This window comes from Electrona antarctica (genome assembly GCF_951216825.1).
Source record: "Electrona antarctica genome assembly, chromosome: 6".
NCBI classification, from domain to species: Eukaryota; Metazoa; Chordata; class Actinopteri; order Myctophiformes; family Myctophidae; genus Electrona; species Electrona antarctica.
Genome location: NC_136811.1, coordinates 11496768 through 11515497, shown reverse-complemented (window position 1 = coordinate 11515497; position 18730 = coordinate 11496768). Strand labels below are relative to the sequence as shown.

The 18730-nt window shown below is 43.0% G+C and overlaps 2 protein-coding genes across 3 annotated transcripts in view; both read left to right on the top strand.

Moving 5' to 3' along the window:
• flcn (folliculin) overlaps positions 1 to 9820 on the top strand; it is a 34916-nt gene extending 25096 nt beyond the window's left edge. For both annotated transcript variants that reach the window (XM_079503944.1, XM_079503943.1), the window contains exons 9-12: positions 6144 to 6267; positions 6704 to 6832; positions 6975 to 7077; positions 7957 to 9820. In XM_079503944.1, coding sequence (XP_079360070.1) covers positions 6144 to 6267; positions 6704 to 6832; positions 6975 to 7077; positions 7957 to 8164 — 564 coding nt within the window. In that variant the 3' untranslated portion in view covers positions 8165 to 9820. The remainder of the gene's footprint in view (positions 1 to 6143; positions 6268 to 6703; positions 6833 to 6974; positions 7078 to 7956) is intronic.
• A 1911-nt stretch (positions 9821 to 11731) lies between these two features.
• On the top strand, positions 11732 to 15937 carry LOC306924301 (uncharacterized protein). The gene is made up of 5 exons (XM_079502770.1): positions 11732 to 12282; positions 12592 to 12692; positions 13002 to 13070; positions 13764 to 13910; positions 14635 to 15937. The coding sequence occupies exons 1-5, from the start codon at positions 12270 to 12272 to the stop codon at positions 14959 to 14961; spliced, it is 657 nt and encodes a 218-aa protein (XP_079358896.1). The 5' UTR covers positions 11732 to 12269; the 3' UTR covers positions 14962 to 15937.
• Positions 15938 to 18730: the final 2793 nt, after the last annotated feature.

Sequence of the window (18730 nt, the reverse complement as noted above, 5' to 3'; positions counted from 1 at the left end):
CGCTATATGCCACGCCCATATAGCCTAGAAAATACATTTGATAACTGATATGAACAGGGTCCATTATGCGTAGCAACAAACATGTATGGACCCCTTGCTTCTAGAAAGCCTGGTGTTTCAATCACCGTACAGGTTGAGGTTCACAACATTTCCACTGTTATTTCAAATAGATTGTCCAAGACAAGGAGTAGCCTGAAGAGAGAATGCTGCTTGGTTAATGTACCTCACAGGCATCACAGCCCCCAAAAATCTGATAACAAGCTAAACCTTGCCTTGTTTAACATCAGGTCATTAACAAATAAGTCCTCTTCTGTAAATGACATAATATGTAAAGAGAAGCTAGATATTATCTTTCTAACAGAGACATGGCTTGGCTCGGATGGAGCTGTTCTCCTAGCGCCAGCCTGTCCCGCAAACTACAGTTTCATCCACTCTGTTCGCGAGGCTAAGAAAGGAGGTGGACTGGCAATCATTTTTTCAGACACTTTAAAATTCAAGGCTCTGACGCTCGGCAGCTTTTCATCCTTTGAATACCAGGCCACTATACTGCAGGGTCAGTCCTCTATCCCAATGATCAGCATTTATCGTCCTCCAAAGTGCAGCAAAGCTGTATTTCTAACAGAAATATCAGAACTTTTATCTATCTGTTCCACTAACTATGACAGAACTCTTATCTCGGGCGATCTTAATCTACACCTGGACGATGCTTCAAATGCGGTGGCTCTGGGTTTCTTAGAGTTATTGCACTCCTTTGAGTTCATCCAACATGTTGTTGGGCCTACACATAAACAGGGGCACACTCTGGACCTGGTGATTTCTAGAGGTCTGAACATCACTGTTGAAAGGACTATTGAAATGCCTGAGCTATCAGACCACTATTTGCTGTGTTTTAATATGACTGTCTCTGATCTAGAGAAAAACATCACTGAATATACTATAAAAAAGCGTTTTTTTAGCTCATCTGCAGCCAACGAGTTCTCTCGTCATCTGGGCCCCCCCCTATCCGATACTCCCCCAGTGAATGATATGGTCCAAATGTTTAATCTTAAACTAGAGTCAGCTCTTGACATAGTGGCTCCTATGAAAACTAAAAAGAAACAGAACACCAGAGTAACACCCTGGATAAATGAGCATACACGTTCACTGAAGCAAGATTGTCGTAGAGCTGAGCGAGCTTGGAGAAAAAACAAACTCACCATCCACCTAGAGATTCTTAAAAAGTCAACAGTCACATATAACAAAACCCTGCGTCTGGCAAGGCAGGCTTATTTCTCTGGCATTATTAATGAGAACAAGAAAAATGCCAGAGTCTTATTCTCTACCATTGAACGACTTTTAAACCCCCCGCAGTCCTACAAGCAGTCGTTCCCGGCCTCTAAAGCTAAGTGTAATGAGTTTGCATGCTTTTTTGATAACAAAATTTGTAACATTAGAGCTGATATTATGAATGGTGCTGCTGCTAGCTCAAGCCCTCTAACAGCAGCTAATGGTGCCAGGGTTGATCTCTCCAGGGGGAGCCTATTGTCTTTCTGTACAATTGATGAAGACGAACTCCGAAAAACCATATCTCAGATGACATCATCCTCCTGTTCATTGGACACAATTCCCACCACCTTTCTCAAAGAGGTTTTAGACAGTGTGATTGGAGATATCCTAAAAATTGTAAACAGCTCTCTACAATCAGGCGTCTTTCCAGACTCACTGAAGACGGCTGTAGTTAGGCCCTTACTCAAGAAACACAATCTTGATCCCTCTGTGATGGGTAACTACCGACCCATTTCTAATCTGCCCTTTCTGGGCAAGGTTTTAGAAAAATGCATCTTTCATCAATTGGATGTGTTTCTACAGAACAACAATGTGCATAACAAATTCCAATCTGGCTTTAGGAAAGGCCACAGCACAGAAACAGCACTTGTAAAAGTAATGAATGATCTTAGGGTGTCTGCTGACAAGAAACATGTTTCCGTTCTTTTACTTCTAGATCTAACGGCTGCATTTGACACGATTGACCATTCAATTTTAATACAGCGTCTGGAGCACTGGGTAGGCCTGTCTGGCACGGCCCTGTCCTGGTTTTCCTCCTACCTAACAAACAGAAGCTATTTTGTCAATCTAGCTGAGTTTGACTCAGACAAACACAACATCAGTTCTGGTATTCCACAGGGCTCAATTCTTGGTCCTCTGTTATTCTCCCTGTACATACTGCCATTGGGAGAACTCATTACCAATCACGGAGTCAATTTTCATTTCTATGCTGATGATACCCAACTTTATCTTTCTGTAGATCCAGATGATCTCTGTGCCTTAGACCCGCTGTTGACCTGTCTGTCTAGCATTAAATGCTGGATGAGTGAGAACTTTCTCAAGCTAAATGAGGATAAGACAGAAGTTCTCATAATCGGTTCTAGTGAGCAGAAAGAATCGATAAAAAGCAGACTTGGCAACCTGACTGTAGAAGGTAACAGTACAGTAAAGAACTTGGGGATCACTATTGATTCTGAACTGAATTTTAATTCACACATTAATCATGTTACCAAGATTGCCTTTTTTCATCTTAGAAATATTGCACGAATCAGAGCCTATCTGTCACTGGACGATGCAAAAACGCTAATCCACGCCTTTGTTTTTTCTCGGCTTGATTACTGCAATGCACTTTTTTCTGGATTGCCTAAGAAATCAACTGACAGATTACAACTTGTCCAAAATGCAGCAGCCAGAGTCTTAACTAGAACTAAGATGAGAGAACATATTACTCCAGTCTTGGCCTCATTGCACTGGCTTCCGGTTGTTTTTAGGATTGATTTTAAAATTCTTTTACTTGTTTATAAAGCTCTCAATGGTCTCGCACCTTCCTACCTACATGACTGCCTGCCGAAATATGTCCCAAACCGCCCCCTAAGGTCTTCCACTGCTGGCCTGCTCGCTTTGCCTAAAAAAATGGCAACTAAAAAATACGGGGAAGCAGCTTTTTGCTTCTACGGGCCGACGGCGTGGAACAAACTCCCACTGTACCTTCGACAGGCAGCCTCTGTAGACATTTTTAAAGCTCAGCTCAAGACCCACTTTTACACCCTTGCTTTTAATTGATTTATCTGTCTTTTAAAAAAAATGTTATTCATGTCCTCACTGTATTGTTTATGCCCTGCTTTTATTTTATTTTTTGTGTAAAGCACTTTGAGCTGCATTTCATGTCATGAAAGGTGCTATACAAATAAAGTTTTATTATTATTTATTATTATATACAATATAATATAAATGTATAATGGTGCATAACTTCCAGGTATGATGATATGATGTGCAAACCCTCTATTGACAACATACTGTAGCTAAGCATTTTGACTATCTTGTTAGTAAACAACGATGCATTGACCTGCCATTCGATGTCACTGACATGTTTATTGACATAAGTATTAACTTTTGAGAGATAAGCTAAAGATATTGAGTAATCCACAAAAATAGTAATCTAGCAAAAATAGTAAAACCACTCACTCATAAAAGACATGAAACAAAGTACAAAACCAAAAAGCATAATACAAATGGCCCTGGGTAAAATATGCAACACCATGGCTAAAACACTTATCAGCAATATCAAATGACACGGTAGATAAAGTGCTTCAAGTGTCTCAAAAACGCTGCGCCCTATTGCACAAATATTTGACCTGTTAAGTGGCCTGCAGTGCTATATTTGAGACAGCTTCAGGGTATGTGTACTACTACTGGAATCTGGATGTTCTGGTTCTGAACAACTTTCAAACCGCACACTTATTGTTATTGTGTAGGTGTAGAATGCTCTGATAATCCACTACAAACACTGGGCCGGGACCCATTTGTGAGTCACGGACCAAAAACTTGTAGATCGCTTTTTTCAGTATTTTGGGTCCCGACTCCAGACTCCCGGGTAAACGCCTAATCTCTCTTTTGGGTCTCGACCTGAAAGGTTTGGGAAGCACCGTCTAATCTAATAAGTAGTCACCAAACAATACAGGATTAGAGATTGAACAGAAAACACTGTGACATTGTAAGACCTTTGCCGATTCTTAAACTGAATCCTATATCGTTGCTGTCTGTGTGTTAACTGGTATGTCAACACTACCATAAAATGAGACGGGTCTACTAGCCTATATGAAATTTGAAATATTACTTGGTGGTTTTGGATAGTGGGGATAGTGAATGCCTTTGGCCCAAGGGGAAAGTGTGAAAGTGAATGGGTTGGTGAGTTTGCCAGCCAGAGGTGCTTAACAATTACCGGTGAAATATATACTTGTTTTACTGAAATTCATAATACAATTCCTTGTGCAATGCTATAGCACATATTTTCTACACTAGGGGTGCGTACTGTATACCTTTAAAATAATTATTCCCCCCAATTTTGGGGTCCTGGCTTACATGAACTGGGGCTGGAATCTGCAGGTTAAGTTTCCATAGAATCTATCTACGTAATCGTTGTATTATCGTTGTATTACAGCTTTAGGGTATTTCCAGGGGATAGGAAACCTTTGTGTAACATCTTGAAAGCAGAAGTACATCTTGTGTAATGTAAGGTAACTACGTTGCTGGTAATGGAAAACATAATAGTCTGAGGCTCTGAGCCTACCGTTTTTCAAAAGGAGAGGGTCAATTATAAGAGGGTCATCAGTTTCAAGTAGAATGCTTCGGTTCTATGTACAGGTTGTTCTCAACGGACCTGACAATTAAGACCCGGCCCTAAATGGCCTGGCCCAACTAATTAGCATACATTTTGGTTTGGGTTTGAGCAGAATTTGAGAACTCTTATCACAGAGAGAAAGTGAAATGCCAGTCAGCATTTCACTTTCATGGAGCCCGAGGCCCCGCTCTACGAATTGGCATACATATTAGGCCCGGCTCAGCCCGAAAATGTCGGGTCGGGTTCAGTCAGAATTTGAGAACTCTAGGTTATAGGCTAAATTTGAAATGTGTGTTTTGGCATGGTGTCACAAATGGATTGATAACACACAGAAAGCTACAATATTATCACATTTTCCAGCACTAGGGGATTCTCCCTAGATGGTAAATTTGGGGTCTCAGATCAGGGGTTCTCAACCCGTGGGTCGTGACCCCTCGGGGGGTCACCAAATTGTTTTGCGGGGTCCCTAAATATATATATTTTTTAAAGAAAATGTAATTGTTTTTCATAGTACACATAGTACATGCATAAACTTTCCTTAATGATTATATCTGGTTTCCGTATTAATTTATGATATATTTTCTCTATTAAGGTTGTTTTTGCAGTCAGTTTGTATTGAGTGGGCGGGGCGGGGGTCACGAGACATGGCCTAAGCATTTCCGGGGGTCCCCGGCCAAAAACGTTGAGAACCCCTGTCCTAGATGACCGACTACATGAACTGGGGGTGGAACCTTCATGATATGATAATGAATTAATTAATTCATTAGCGATTCTGCAAGCCATAGAGGTGCTTTGCATAAACAACTGTATGTAATGGTAAAATTAAAGTTATCCTATGCATTTCCTCAGAATCTGTGCATGTATAACGGTATTAAATCTTTAGGTTATTCACAGTGTAAACCTTTGTGTCAAGGCCATGTCCACACCGATGATTCACAATACTTAGTTGCAACTACTTGCATCATCAGTCCAGACCCCTGCAATTTCTTGCAATAGCTTGCAAGCTGCATCTTTCATGAAAACAGAAGTACATACTGTGTAATGTATAGTCAATATGTTGCCACTGCCAATAATAGATGAAATTTCGAACAGCAAGGAGTACATTGCAGAAGGAGAGGCCAACCCCCCAAAAAATAAAATAATCTAATATTTTTTTTCTCGTTTGATATCAATGAAAAAGCGCTAGGACGTGTGTACACGTGTTCTCGCAACCCGTCGGTTGGATTAGGTCGGACAGCTCCACACGTCGTACAGTCTGAATGTGTTAACCACTTTTCCAAAAATCATATTCTTTTCTGAGCTATTATGCTTACCATTTTCCAAAGAGAGGGGCTCAATAATACGATGTCGAATGCCTCATTCCAATTTTGAATAGTGTGTTTTGGCATGGATGGTTATGAATGGAGAAAGCCACTGCTGCAATGCTATCACATATTTATTATGTTTGTTTGCCAACTATGTTTGCAATATTAACTAAAATGCACCTGTGTCCCATCAGGCCTTGCTCCCGGTTGGCTGTGTGCGCTCGGTGCCATACAGTGCCCAGTACGAGGAAGCTTACAAATGCAACTTCCTGGGTCTCAGTCCTGACGTGTCCATCCCTGCCCACGTCAGTTCATCAGGTACGGGTCTTTCACATTATAATCTGGTCATTTACGGCGGTAACTGCTTTCCTGAATTCCCACAGCACAATTCAGGAGAGTGGCTACTTTGCACTTGTGTGTCGCAGAGCTAAAGTACCTGTCCACCATCAAAAGAGAGAGTCCAGGGGTTGGAAAGTGATGTGTCCAAGGGGTTGGCCGAGTGTCTACACGAACATAATTGACAGTGTGGGGAAGGCAGTGTGGAAAGAGTAATTGGCATAGTGGCTAAATTGGGAGAATGAAGGGTTAAAAATACTTTGAAGACTTAAGATTATTTGGTGCACTTCATTCCAAAAGACTATCAATGGAAAAAAAATCAAACAAACAAAAAAGAAGCTCAAATATATAAAATGATTTCAGAGCATTTGGTCACACGTTCGGGGTAAAGCTCTTGGTTTGGTGTTCCTTCCTCCAGAGTTCTCAGTGCTGGTGGATGTGATGAACGCAGAGAAAGGATGTCGGTACCGGGCCGTTTGTGAACACGATGTGGCCTCTGTCTACCAGTTCACCATCGGCAGTGCCAACACACAGCCCACAGACAGGGGTGAGGAATCCTATACATACACTACATGCATGTATTGATGGTTATCTTTGGTAAGCTCCTCTGTTGCTCTCAAGGTCTACACTCCAAAAGGCTTATACAGTATGAGTAACCTCTCTCTCTCTCTCTCTCTCTCCTCTCTCAGGTCCTACATTGTTGAATAAACTGGAGGTGGCGTTGTCTAATGAGAACCTGTCGATAGACGTGGTGTCTCACTGTCTCCTCTGTCTGAAGGAGGAATGGATGAAGTGAGTCAAAGCCTCTGCCTCCTCTTCTTTTCACAGAATAAGGCACCTTTGTGAAGAATATTGCCACGCCCGTTTAAGATGTTTGTTTCACTTAATCACGACTAATACAGCAGACCGTACAATGATATTAATCACTCCCCTGGCCAGCCGGGGGGGCCTGATGGAGGGGAAAGGAACTGGTTGGAATAACGTGTTCACTTCCACGCGCTACGTCCAACCAGGGAAACTCCCCCCCCTGTCAGGTGAAAAGAAGCGGCTTGGACTCCTCATGCAGTGAAGGAAGTATGAGTGCTCTCCCCAGGTTGGCAGAGGGAGTGTAGCGCCCAGGATTACATTTAGATAATTGACACTGGGTGACAAAATGGGGTTACAACATTGTGGGATAAAAAGAAAAGAAAGAAAAAAAAGATATGATTCACTTAAAACCTACATACAAGCCGAGTGTTTGTTGGGGTTCATGTGGTTAACCCATTTTGGGCGGGAACCCCTTTTGGTGTTTTAAACATTATGTTATAATTTAGCTATTGAAAAATAGCAGATCTACAAGCTCATAGCGCGCCACCGAGTGGCGCGCTATGAACTTGTAGGTCTGCTATTTTGGAAAAATCGTTAAAATGTGCCTCAAATCTTTCAGAAAATTGTCATGATTTAGAAAACTTTTTTTTTTTAAATTTCGACGTCAGGCCTGAATTGGTTAAATATCTTTGTTTTGTTTAGTCTTTTTGCACGTAACATGTAGGGATTACAGTAAAGATTTAACATTTGATTCCACATGACTCTTCACTCACCGTTTATCTCTCGATTGTCCTCTCTCTCTATCCCTTCACCTGTATCTCTGTCCCTTTTCCCCTGTGAACCACCTCCCTTCTGCTAACGCAGCAAAGTCAAAGTGCTGTTCAAGTTCTCCAAGGTGGACGGCCGAGGCCGGGAGGACACGCAGAAGGTGCTGACCCTCCTGGGGGCCACGGGCCCCGGGGAGGAGGACAACGTCAGGCTGCTGAAGTTCTGGATGACGGGACTCAGCAAGACCTACAAGAGCCACCTGATGACGGCCGTCCGCGGAGGGGAACGGAGCCCCAGCCAGTGAAGAAGAAGAAGAAGAAGAAGAAGAGGAGGAAGGAGGTAGAGAGAGACTCAGAGGCTCCGTCTCATTTGGATAGGATATATATCCTCCCTAACACCTTGGTAGCGAGTTAGGAATGTTTCTACTTGTACTGTACAGTCCAAAAGACTGCATGGATTGTCACAGCCTAGAAAGTTAGCGTCGTGTAATTTACCTAAGACTCAACCCTGTGTCCGGTTTCCATAAGACAAGCCTCTGACGCGTTATTATTTATCCCACCGCAGTTCTAGGAAAGCCCTGCTGTGATTGGCCAGTAGTCGTTGTGATTGACAGTTCTCGTTTTTGCGACCAGTCATTAGTCCTACAACTACAACCTATCTCAAACCCTCACCCTAAACCTAACCCCCCACGGGGCAGCACACCTAAACCTAACCTTAACTCATGTCTAACCAATGACTAGTCTAAACTAAGTATGCACCCCCCTAAACCTAACCCGAACGGCCTAACCTCAGTAGAATGATGCCTTCCCGGGAGCCAATCAGACACATGGTGAGGCGGGTCTACCCTAGAATGTTGGTGGGATTCATAATCACGCGCCTCTGACGCAATAGGCGAACTGACCGACACCAAAGCACGCCGATGACAGACATACCAATACCAATACAAATGCAACTATTGATGATGTTTTGAAGCTTTTGACCTAACTTAACTTTATTGTGGAGAAGCTGAGGCTAAGGAAGGGAACATTTTATAAACCATAAACCTGCTGTAAGGGATGCCTGCTTGGCAGCACGGCCATATGAGACATACAATACACAGCCAAGGAACCAGTTGATGTTTCCTCAAACATTTTGCCACATCGAGAAACCTCACTAGGATGTACCCTATTCTTCCTACTGTAATGAGACAGACTTAAGTGACCATATTTTCTTTAAAAAAAAACGCGGTCTACCTGGGAAGCTTCCTCACAGATAAGAGGAAGCCAAAGACTTGCCCATCAACCGAAGAGGTCAAAGGGTCACTCCCCACAGCTGTTACGGGAACACACGAGGTCAGCATGGAGTTATGACTGGTTCACTGGTTATTAACTTTAATTAGGTCACTGCCTCGGTCCCCACAAACGGCCAGCGCCAGGAAGACGGTGGGAGACATGGGGGGGAGGGAAAGTGGTAACAAAAGACATTCCCGTGTCAGAAGGGTCACGGGGTCGGTCACTGTGGGCCTGTAACTTAGTGGTACTAGAGAGGTGTTTTGGTAATCACAACAAGGTCACTGTTTTCAGCCCAGATGGGAAGTGTCCCATCATGACCATCTGAGCAGCTATCAGCTGGGTGAAGATTAATAAATGTCAGAATTTTAAGAACATGCGATACCGGCCAACAAGGATGAGATAGCAAAGAAAAGGAGGGAATGATTATTTTATCATCACTTGACAAGTTTGTCAATGGAAAGACACAGCTGTATCAGCTTATCAGTGATTCTCATGCAAAGTCTTGAGAAATGCATTGAACGTGTGTTGAAATGCACTGAATTATATCCCATCGCTATGTCGTTTAATTTCTTATGCGATTCTTATAAAATGTGTGTTCATACTAAAAATGTAAGTTATTACAAAATAATGAATGGTTTGTTAACTCACTGTACATAATGTTTTAAAATTAAAGTAAAATTGCTTAGTCACCCTCCTGTTGTGTCCTCTTGCTCTTTATGGCGCCACCTGGTGGAGAATTGAGGGAATGAGAATGAGGATGGTGGACTCAGCCGCTTCTGCCAGCGCTCACTCATCAAGCCAGAATGTACGTAGTCGATCGGTTGTCCCAGGCCAAAATGAGCAGATCTAGACGCTCACAATGTGTCACGTACGCCACTCATTATGAGCTTGTATCGCCTTTCCTCAGGCATTATATTTCCCTTGTTTCTTAAGGGAACAAGTGGCCATCGGCCAGGAATTCTTAAGCAATGAAAGACAACTCTCAGGTCTTCTGGGGTCCTGAAACGGTTGGAAGGGGCTTTGTTGTGTAATGAGCTCTGTCTCTGCAACGTTATTGAACTGCATCAGCAGGGATTCTGTGCTTAACAAGCAAGCAACACTCTGTCCCTCTAAATAGCTGCATAGTTTTAGGATTGTTTTTGCTAGATATCTGAGCCTGTTGCTTTGCTGAGTGTGCACAGGTCGGACAATAAAATTCACCGGTATGCAGCTCTGTTTAAATTGATGCCATGCTATAGCCCCCAGTCCCCTCACCATTTTTGCAGCACTTTGCATTGGGTTTTGTTTTGTCTCGTTGCACAGTAAGGGGGAATTTGGTGGATATCATTAAGGCTGACTTTTACCCGTTAAACTATAATGTACTATTGAGCATTTGCAGAACAGCAATGTCAGGCTACTTAACAAAGGGTTAACTGTTACTGGTATCTTTCCGGCTTCCCACTCAAACATGACAGCTGTATTATGCAAGACTCTGTAATACAAACAGAGAACAAGAAGAATTCATTTCAGTGCCAGTAATCAGTTGCACATTTACTTAAAACTGTCTTGGCTTGGCATGCTTGGTTAATAAGCAACTGCGTGCAGCAAACTTTCTTAAGGGATATAGTGGACAGGATATCTGTGTTTAAACACACCGAAGAACTTTCGGTTTTGATGATACCTCTGGGAGCGGCAGAATGCTGTGTTCTAGTTTCCCTTCGACTAGGGACTGTCTTACCCCTCTGGAAAACGCACTGCACTGCTTGTCTTGGCATGCATCCACCTCTAAGAAGGATATACTCGAGAATGAAAATGTATTTAAGATTGACAATTTGACATACAGTAGGGGGAAACACCTTTCAACCTTCCCTTCTGTTGATGAACTTGTATCTCCCTGAAGTGCAGCTGTACATCAGCAGAACACAATGGGGCAGTTTCAAAGGCTATATAAATAAAGCAGACAGGCAGGCCCAGCCCGGGACAAGACGGGGCAGGAGGGGAGTGCATGGCCACGGCTGCGCACCAAGTCGTGTCTGTGAATTATAATTATGTCATCGGCACATGACTCTAACATCACCCGCAACTGGAGCTCCATTTGAACATGTTGACTCCTCTCTCTCTCTCTCTCTCTCTCTCTCTCACTCACTCACTCACTCAAGATTAAGATTTATTAACTGTGGCTATTACTGTAGTTACAATCCTGTCCCATGTCCATCTGTCCATTAAAAGACCCGTTTCTCTTGTCATGGAATGACTAAACAGGATGGGTAATTACTCACGGACACTGGAGGGGGAAACAGATTGAGAATGGAGACCCTCGTGTCACAGTGGTATGGGACGGTGGGGGTGTTGAGAAGAGTCCGGAGGCCAGTGGGGAGGGGAGGTGAGGTCGGGAGGGGGGGGGGCAAATGAAAAACATACGCTCCAAATCTATGACTAAGCCCTAGGTTGTGTGTGGGGGGGGGGGGGGGGGGGTGAGTAGGGGGTAGAAAGGAAAGCGAGCAGGGGGGAGGGGGCTGAGACAGTCAATGGTGAGGTAAAACGTGTGGCGGTGGGAGGGGCCCACACTTAAGGGGCTAGACAAGCAAGCAGCACTTTCACTTTATTCGACCAGCCTCTGTCTGAGTGAGCACACTGACACTCACACTCTCCGGGCTGCCTAGAGGGAAAGAAAGAGGGAGAGAGAAAGAGAGAAGAAGAGGTCTGTGTGTGTGTCTCTCGCTCTATCCATTAACATCTGTCTATAGAGCGAGACGGAGAGGAGTGACTCGAATTAGGCCGGTCTGAAAAATACTGGGTCAACAGGGGAAACGGAGACACAGATAAGGGGGGGGAAAGGAGATAGAAAGGGATTGGTACTGGGAGTCTGTCAAGCTTGAGTTGGGTAAATCCAAAGTCTGGAGGAGCAATAAGAAGATAAAGATTTGGGAAGTTCCAAAGGAACAAAAGGAGGACTGTAGATAAAGACATGTCAACAACAGTGCTGCTGGGGGACTGAGGAGCAGCAACGAGAAGAGACGCAGCAACGATCTTTGTGTCAAAGACCTCACCACTGAGGAGAGGGAAACCAGACTGACACCGAAAGAAAGAAGCTTCCTGCAAAGCGGCGACACGCAACAAGAGACATGGACAACTGTCCCTTCCTATTCAGATAAAAGGATGTTACTGCCAGGTGAGAAATGATTCACGTTGTGCATGTTCACGGCAGGGTTTGCAATTTTTGTTCTGCAGATGTATGGAAAAATATTAATAATAAAGGTTGCATTAACTATTTTTATATATATGTGCCCATTTTATTTGCAATTTTAACTCGATATCAAGTAATTCCAACAAATGTGTATAGTAATTAAAGAATATGAAATACATACAGTAGAGTAGATGAAGCAGGGAGTAATTTGTGTGCGTTTACCATGTTGCAATCCACAGAAAGTTTCCATCTACCCTATCTGAAACACTCTCTCTCTCTCTCTCCTTCATATAGTTTTATTGTTATTATCACTCTCGACAGTCCAATGTTGGGTATGTGACCGGGAGAGTTTCGAAAACATGAAGTCAACCATCGACTCCAACCTAAATGGATTTGTAAGTAAAGTGTTTATCAAATGAACAAGCAGGCCAGCTCTGTTATCTGTTGCCTGCTCATTGTTATCTGATACATGTGATAAATGCACTGCTAAATGTTAATGACCACTCCCACTAGCCTAATAGCAAAAGGTCATGCTGGGCTAGGGTTGGAGTTAGACCAGAGTTAACCAGACAGATGTGCTACATGTAATTGTGGCTGAACTCTGTGGTTCAATTGCTTCCTTCCTACTTCCTAGTTTAACAAATTGTGCATGTTTGCTCACAGTGTGAACATTTACCTGACTCTGTTATCTGTTTCCCTTCTAGCGCACAGTGTTTCCTAAAGATTACCATGTTGACCACCACTACAAGGACAGCATGCTGTGTGCTGACCGCGTAAGTTTATAATGAATTGCATGTCAGCTGCCTGTTAAGCGGTAAAGAAATGTGTACTGCCATGCTTGTGTGTGTGTGTGTGTGTGTGTGTGTGTGTGTGTGTGTGTGTGTGTGTGTGTGTGTGTGTGTGTGTGTGTGTGTGTGTGTGTGTGTGTGTGTGTGTGTGTGTGTGTGTGTGTGGGTGTGGTGCGCGTGCGTGCGTGCATGCGTGCATGTGTCACACTTATCTTGAAGAATGTCAGGGCATATCACAATAGTTAATTAGCTATTAGTGGAACATTAGCCGATGCAAGATATGAATGTGAATTAACACAACCCTTAATATAAAGTATGTTCTTATCCTTGACCTCATATATGAGATATATGTTATCTCTTGCTAAATGGATCCACGGCGTCAACTTATGGGAATCGTTCTCAAGCTATGTCCACTTTACCACTGACAAATGTGTCCTTTTGTGTTTGTTCTTTTGGGACTGTTAAAGTTCCAGACTGTTCTAAAAAGGAATGTTTGTTTTCTCCGGGGTGAAAAAATAAATATATTACGATTTCACACAGGAAAACAAGTTACATATAGACATGCTGTTCTATGTGCAAGACGGGTCAAAATCAACAATATAAAGTGCAGAAAACAATGGAGAGTCTAAATTGTGTTTGCGAATGTGTCTTAGTTTGGTGCTCTTGTGTCTTCTGCAGTGCTGCGTGTTCCCAGCTGCTGTTATCCTCTTGGATTCTTGGCAAACGCTCCTGAGAAACCTCTGGGATGAGCATCTAAACCACTCCTTCATCCTCGACATCAAACAATCACTGGATAAAATCATACAAAGAAACATTCACACAGAGGTATGTCTTTAAAAGAAAAACCTTCGGGGCACAGTTTAACCCGTTGTTTCCTCAATTTAAACTACTACAACCGCAGCTTAATTTGACATGAGTGTTTACTGTGCAACACTGTGCTACTGCAAGTTGTTTCGTGTGATCCTTTCTGTTGTGATCGGTGTATGGATTCACAGCTTCTTTGTTGACCTGTAGATCAGTGTCAAATATTGTGACTTGACTCTTTGTAGATTATCTGAAATATTTTTACAAGATCAGATCAGATAAGATAAAACTTTATTGACCCCCGGAGGGAAATTCATGTGTCACAGGCAGCAGCAACAGCGGTGAGAATGAGACGCAGGGAGAGGTGATAAAATATATATAAGAGTAACAGAAAAGTATAAACGCAAGATAAATCAGAATAAAAAGATAACATACTGAGCTGCTGGCTCCTATATATAGAGTGAAAGAGTGACCACATGAACACTAGCTATAGAATAACTATACATGTACAGCGAATATATAAACGAATATACAGTGCGTCTATTGCTATGCATCTGTCTATCGCCATTTAATATTTGAATGAATATATTTCATGTACAGTCTATCAACAATGAGTATATACAGGTGGTCTGTTAACGGCGAGTATAGGAGGGAGTATCTGGATGAATATCGAGTACAATCACACACCGACCGAGCGCATTCCTCAACCTCTCTGACTCCCCCCCCCCCCCCCCCTGTCTCGCAGAGATTCCAGGAGGAGACGGAGCTCTCCGATCTGCGTCTGGTCCGTTCCTCCCCGGAGGAGCTGCTCCGTCTGACGTCCCGGCTCCTCTTCAAATGGCTAAATGTGAGTTGCGAGTCCTCCATCGCAACGTGCCCCATCCCCAGCTTGGCCCCCGCTGCCGTCGAGAGGACGATATACACCGCCCCGAGAGCGAGGCTGCTCACCACCCGGGAAGTCCACACCCACGTGCCGGAGGGACTGTCCAATGGTGCAGGTCCGCCATCCCTGACACTTCCAGATGTTTCCGCCTGGATTCTCTTGCTCTGTGGACGGCACCTGTTGCTGTAGTTACAAAAAAACAAGAAGGACTCGGTTATAACTGCCAGGTGCAGAAATCTCTATTTTATGAACATCTACAGTGTAATCAGTTTGTGTGCCACAGCCTCGGCCTCTCAGCTCACGGCTTCGCGTTGCGGCGTTCAGAGTATGGGTTTTATGCCGTTCAGACTATGGGTTTTATGGGCAAGTCTCCCATTGGCTTAGAGGCAGCCTAGAGACGAGGTCAGCCAATCATGAAAAAGTGTCCACTACGGCCGCTACTAGAGGTGGTAGCAAATGTAGTCCAGGCACTGGCAAAAAAAGGCAGAAAATTAGGGGTCTCTTCTGTGACGCACTAAATGCAGACAGCACAGCATGTGAGTGCGGCGAGCCTGACGAACATGTAATTACCACCTGCCTCTTATATATAGACTGCGTTCAGAAGCCTGCCTTTTCGGCGGAGGACCAGAGATGAGGGCATGTACATACGCATGGCTACGAGACACCGACTGGCCATCTGATGATGCACGGGAGAAGACGACGACTAAATGCGGAAGAGATTTTACTGAGTGGCACTGAGTGATTGTCTTTGATTATACTGTGTGCATCTGTGTACTCATAATGCATCACCTAAGCTTTAATATGAAGTGAACATGCACAGGTTACATTAAATGTTCAAAAGGAAGTTCATTTAGGACACGACAGCGCTCTGTCAGGGTTGATGTCACAGTTTTTAATTGCATATCCACACTGTCCATTGTAAGCCATGAAATCCGTCTAGCTAAGCTTTTTCTGTGCTAACAAGCTGAGCAAGCCACTGCACATAAGGCATTGTCTCTTTCGTGTGAAATGCATTGTTTACAATGAATGTCATGTAAATGTACGTACGTGTATAAGACATTTTGGACTATGAATGTATAATTTTGTACATACTAGTGTACATAAAAATTAGAGCAATTTACATACAAATATTGTCTGTCTGTTGCTTCTTTGTAGGTTTAATAAACCCGCCTAAACACTTAGTTGACCGTTGTCAACTAAAGCTCTATATTGTGATAGTAATCATTGCGAGTTTGTTTAGTAAACCGTTCTCGCCAGCTATTTAATAAAAATACATTCTCGGGGTGGGTTGCCGCTGTCAGTTTCATCCAATTGGGAGACCGTGCTCAAATCAGTCTCCCAACTGAAGCTGACAAAATGTCAGCTTCAATTACAATTTTGACTGCTCATTTCTGTCACCACTTGTTTATCCTGTATCTTGTATGAGGTCTCTCTCCTGATTGGATGAAGAAAATGCATTTTCTGTTTACTAAACGGGCTGGCTGGAAAGAAAGGGAGACCCCTGTCACTGAACACTGAACACTCGCAATGATTACTATGAGAATATATGGAGCAATTGTATCACTTACCAAAACGTTATCACATATGGCACCTTTCGCCTTTATGTAAACACATCATCTAATTCATTGTTTCCCAAAGACTGGGTTGCGGCTCACGGGTGGGTAGTGGGAGCTGTCAATTGGGTCGCCAAAAATATTTTTTTATTTTATTTTTGGGGGCCACGATTTTTTGGGCCAGGCTTCATCTGTCGGCCCGGTGTGTCAATTGGCCAGTCCAGGCCTGCCAGTGTATCCGATACAGACTAAAACGCCTGTGGTCCCCGAGGCTAGCTACTGACAGACACCAAGTCTGAAAGACGAACCGCATGAGGGAGGAGTGCACTTCACATTAAATGTGGCTGTGGACCTGCAACGTGAATGCTACCACAGTCTACTACACAAATACAATCTGTAGCACTTACACAATACACATGCATGCACATGTGATGATACGGTAATGTGATGCATGTCACGCATATATCTTCATGGGCGCTCCCGAAAATATTGACATAGATTTTCAAACACTTAACCCCCTCAAGCATTTTATGTTGAATTGTTGCAAAACTTATTGAGGAGGAGGAGACTGTATCAGATACAGTACGGTGTGCTGTGACAGGTGCTTTTGCACTAAAGTTGGGATATTTTGACTGGATTTACTGAAGGCCTCTTCACCCCACATTGGCACCAGTTAATTAACTGATTATCTAATTGGCCACATAGTATAGTTTACATAAACCTCACACATAAATAAATAAACAATACACAGTGTACATTTACAAATAAGAATCATTATCTAAACCTAACTATATCAATAAAGGCTTCCTAAGATAAAATAAAACATAAGATTATAAACTTTTATTTGTATAGCACTTTTCAAAAACACGTTTACAAAGTGCTTCATACATGAAATCCACAAACAAGCAAAGTGTGTAAAACACAATTATAGGTGATTCAACCTAACGGTAAGTACATTGAAGTAGAAATAGAATTTATGAATGAACACAGTCTAGAAAGTTTTTAAAAGATAAGCTATGATGTGTTGTCAGGCAGTAAAAATTATACTGGTATGGTCATGCATTCTGTACATAGGCCTACAATATGGTATACAAATAAGCAATTTCTTTAATTTGAGGTTATTATTATTAGCCTATTACTCAACATTTTGCAGTAGGCTATACCAGCAGGATCAGTGGGCATTAGTCTATTTTGTCCAAAATGTTTTTAAAAAAAATAATATTTGGGAAACGGTCTTAAGTAATGTGAAGTACGGCATACATGATTTGAAGATGATTGAACATTCGACAATTAAGGCCTAATATTTCTACAGTTGCTACAAAACCTGTATATTATCCAATTATTTTGGGCATAAACAAGAAGCTGAAGGGTTGGTCTGTTAATGATGTCCCATGCATGTTCACATCACGTATACTTTACATTACTTCATACCATTTTTCAAATGATTAATTCTTTTTTTTTACATTTTGGACAAAATAGCCAATTTTGCATCAAAGTGCCCTGCACTTTTCTTTAGTGCCCAGACTGCCCACTCTTCGAGTATGTACAGTAGGTAGCTATACTAATAGGTAACACATGTACAATAGTTAACCTTTCTATCACCTTTCTATAACTATGCCAGGGATCATAGTCCCCTTTCACACTTGTAGCCTACTTTCACTGGAAGTGAAAGTGAAAGTGGTCTCACACACACACACACACACACAGTATGCACTTTCACTGGAAGTGGGGAGAAAGCAAGGGGCTTTTATTCCCAAGGGGGGCTTTTACTTTTCTCAATGCATCTCCATTTTTCCTGTTAGCGAGGCAGGGGCTGGACCGGGCTGGATGCGCCCAGCACCATTGTCAAGCAGTCAGCTGAATTCCAGTAAATGCAAGCGGGCGGGAGAGGCAGAGAGAGGGTGGGGGGAGTGAGAGAGGAGGGGGAGAGAGAGAGAGGGAATGACAGAGTAAAGGGCCTGGTGACGAGAGGTTAACATGGGAGGGAGCAGGGAGGACAGGAGAGAGATGGGGGGGCGGGAAGCTGAGGATGTTTAACCACTTAAGCTCTGTACTTTACTGAGAGTACAGATCCGATCTACAAAAAATAATAATCATTATTTTGTTTGACATTATTGGAAAATGTTTGAAGTGTTCCACCAAAATGCCACCAATCCTATGCCACCAAAATGTGGAACGCCCTATCAACAGTCATTAAGACATGCGAACCCCTTGACACCTTCAAAACCGCTCTCAAAGGGCACCTACGGACGGCTGCAATTCGAAACTGGCCCCCGTAAAATCTGAATCCCCCACGGCCCACCCACCCCTTTTTCCCCCTCACTGTAGCCTATGTTTTCTTTTCCCTTCTTACCTCCTTTATGATGATTTCCTGTTCTTTGGCTATAGAAGTGTATATTTGTACG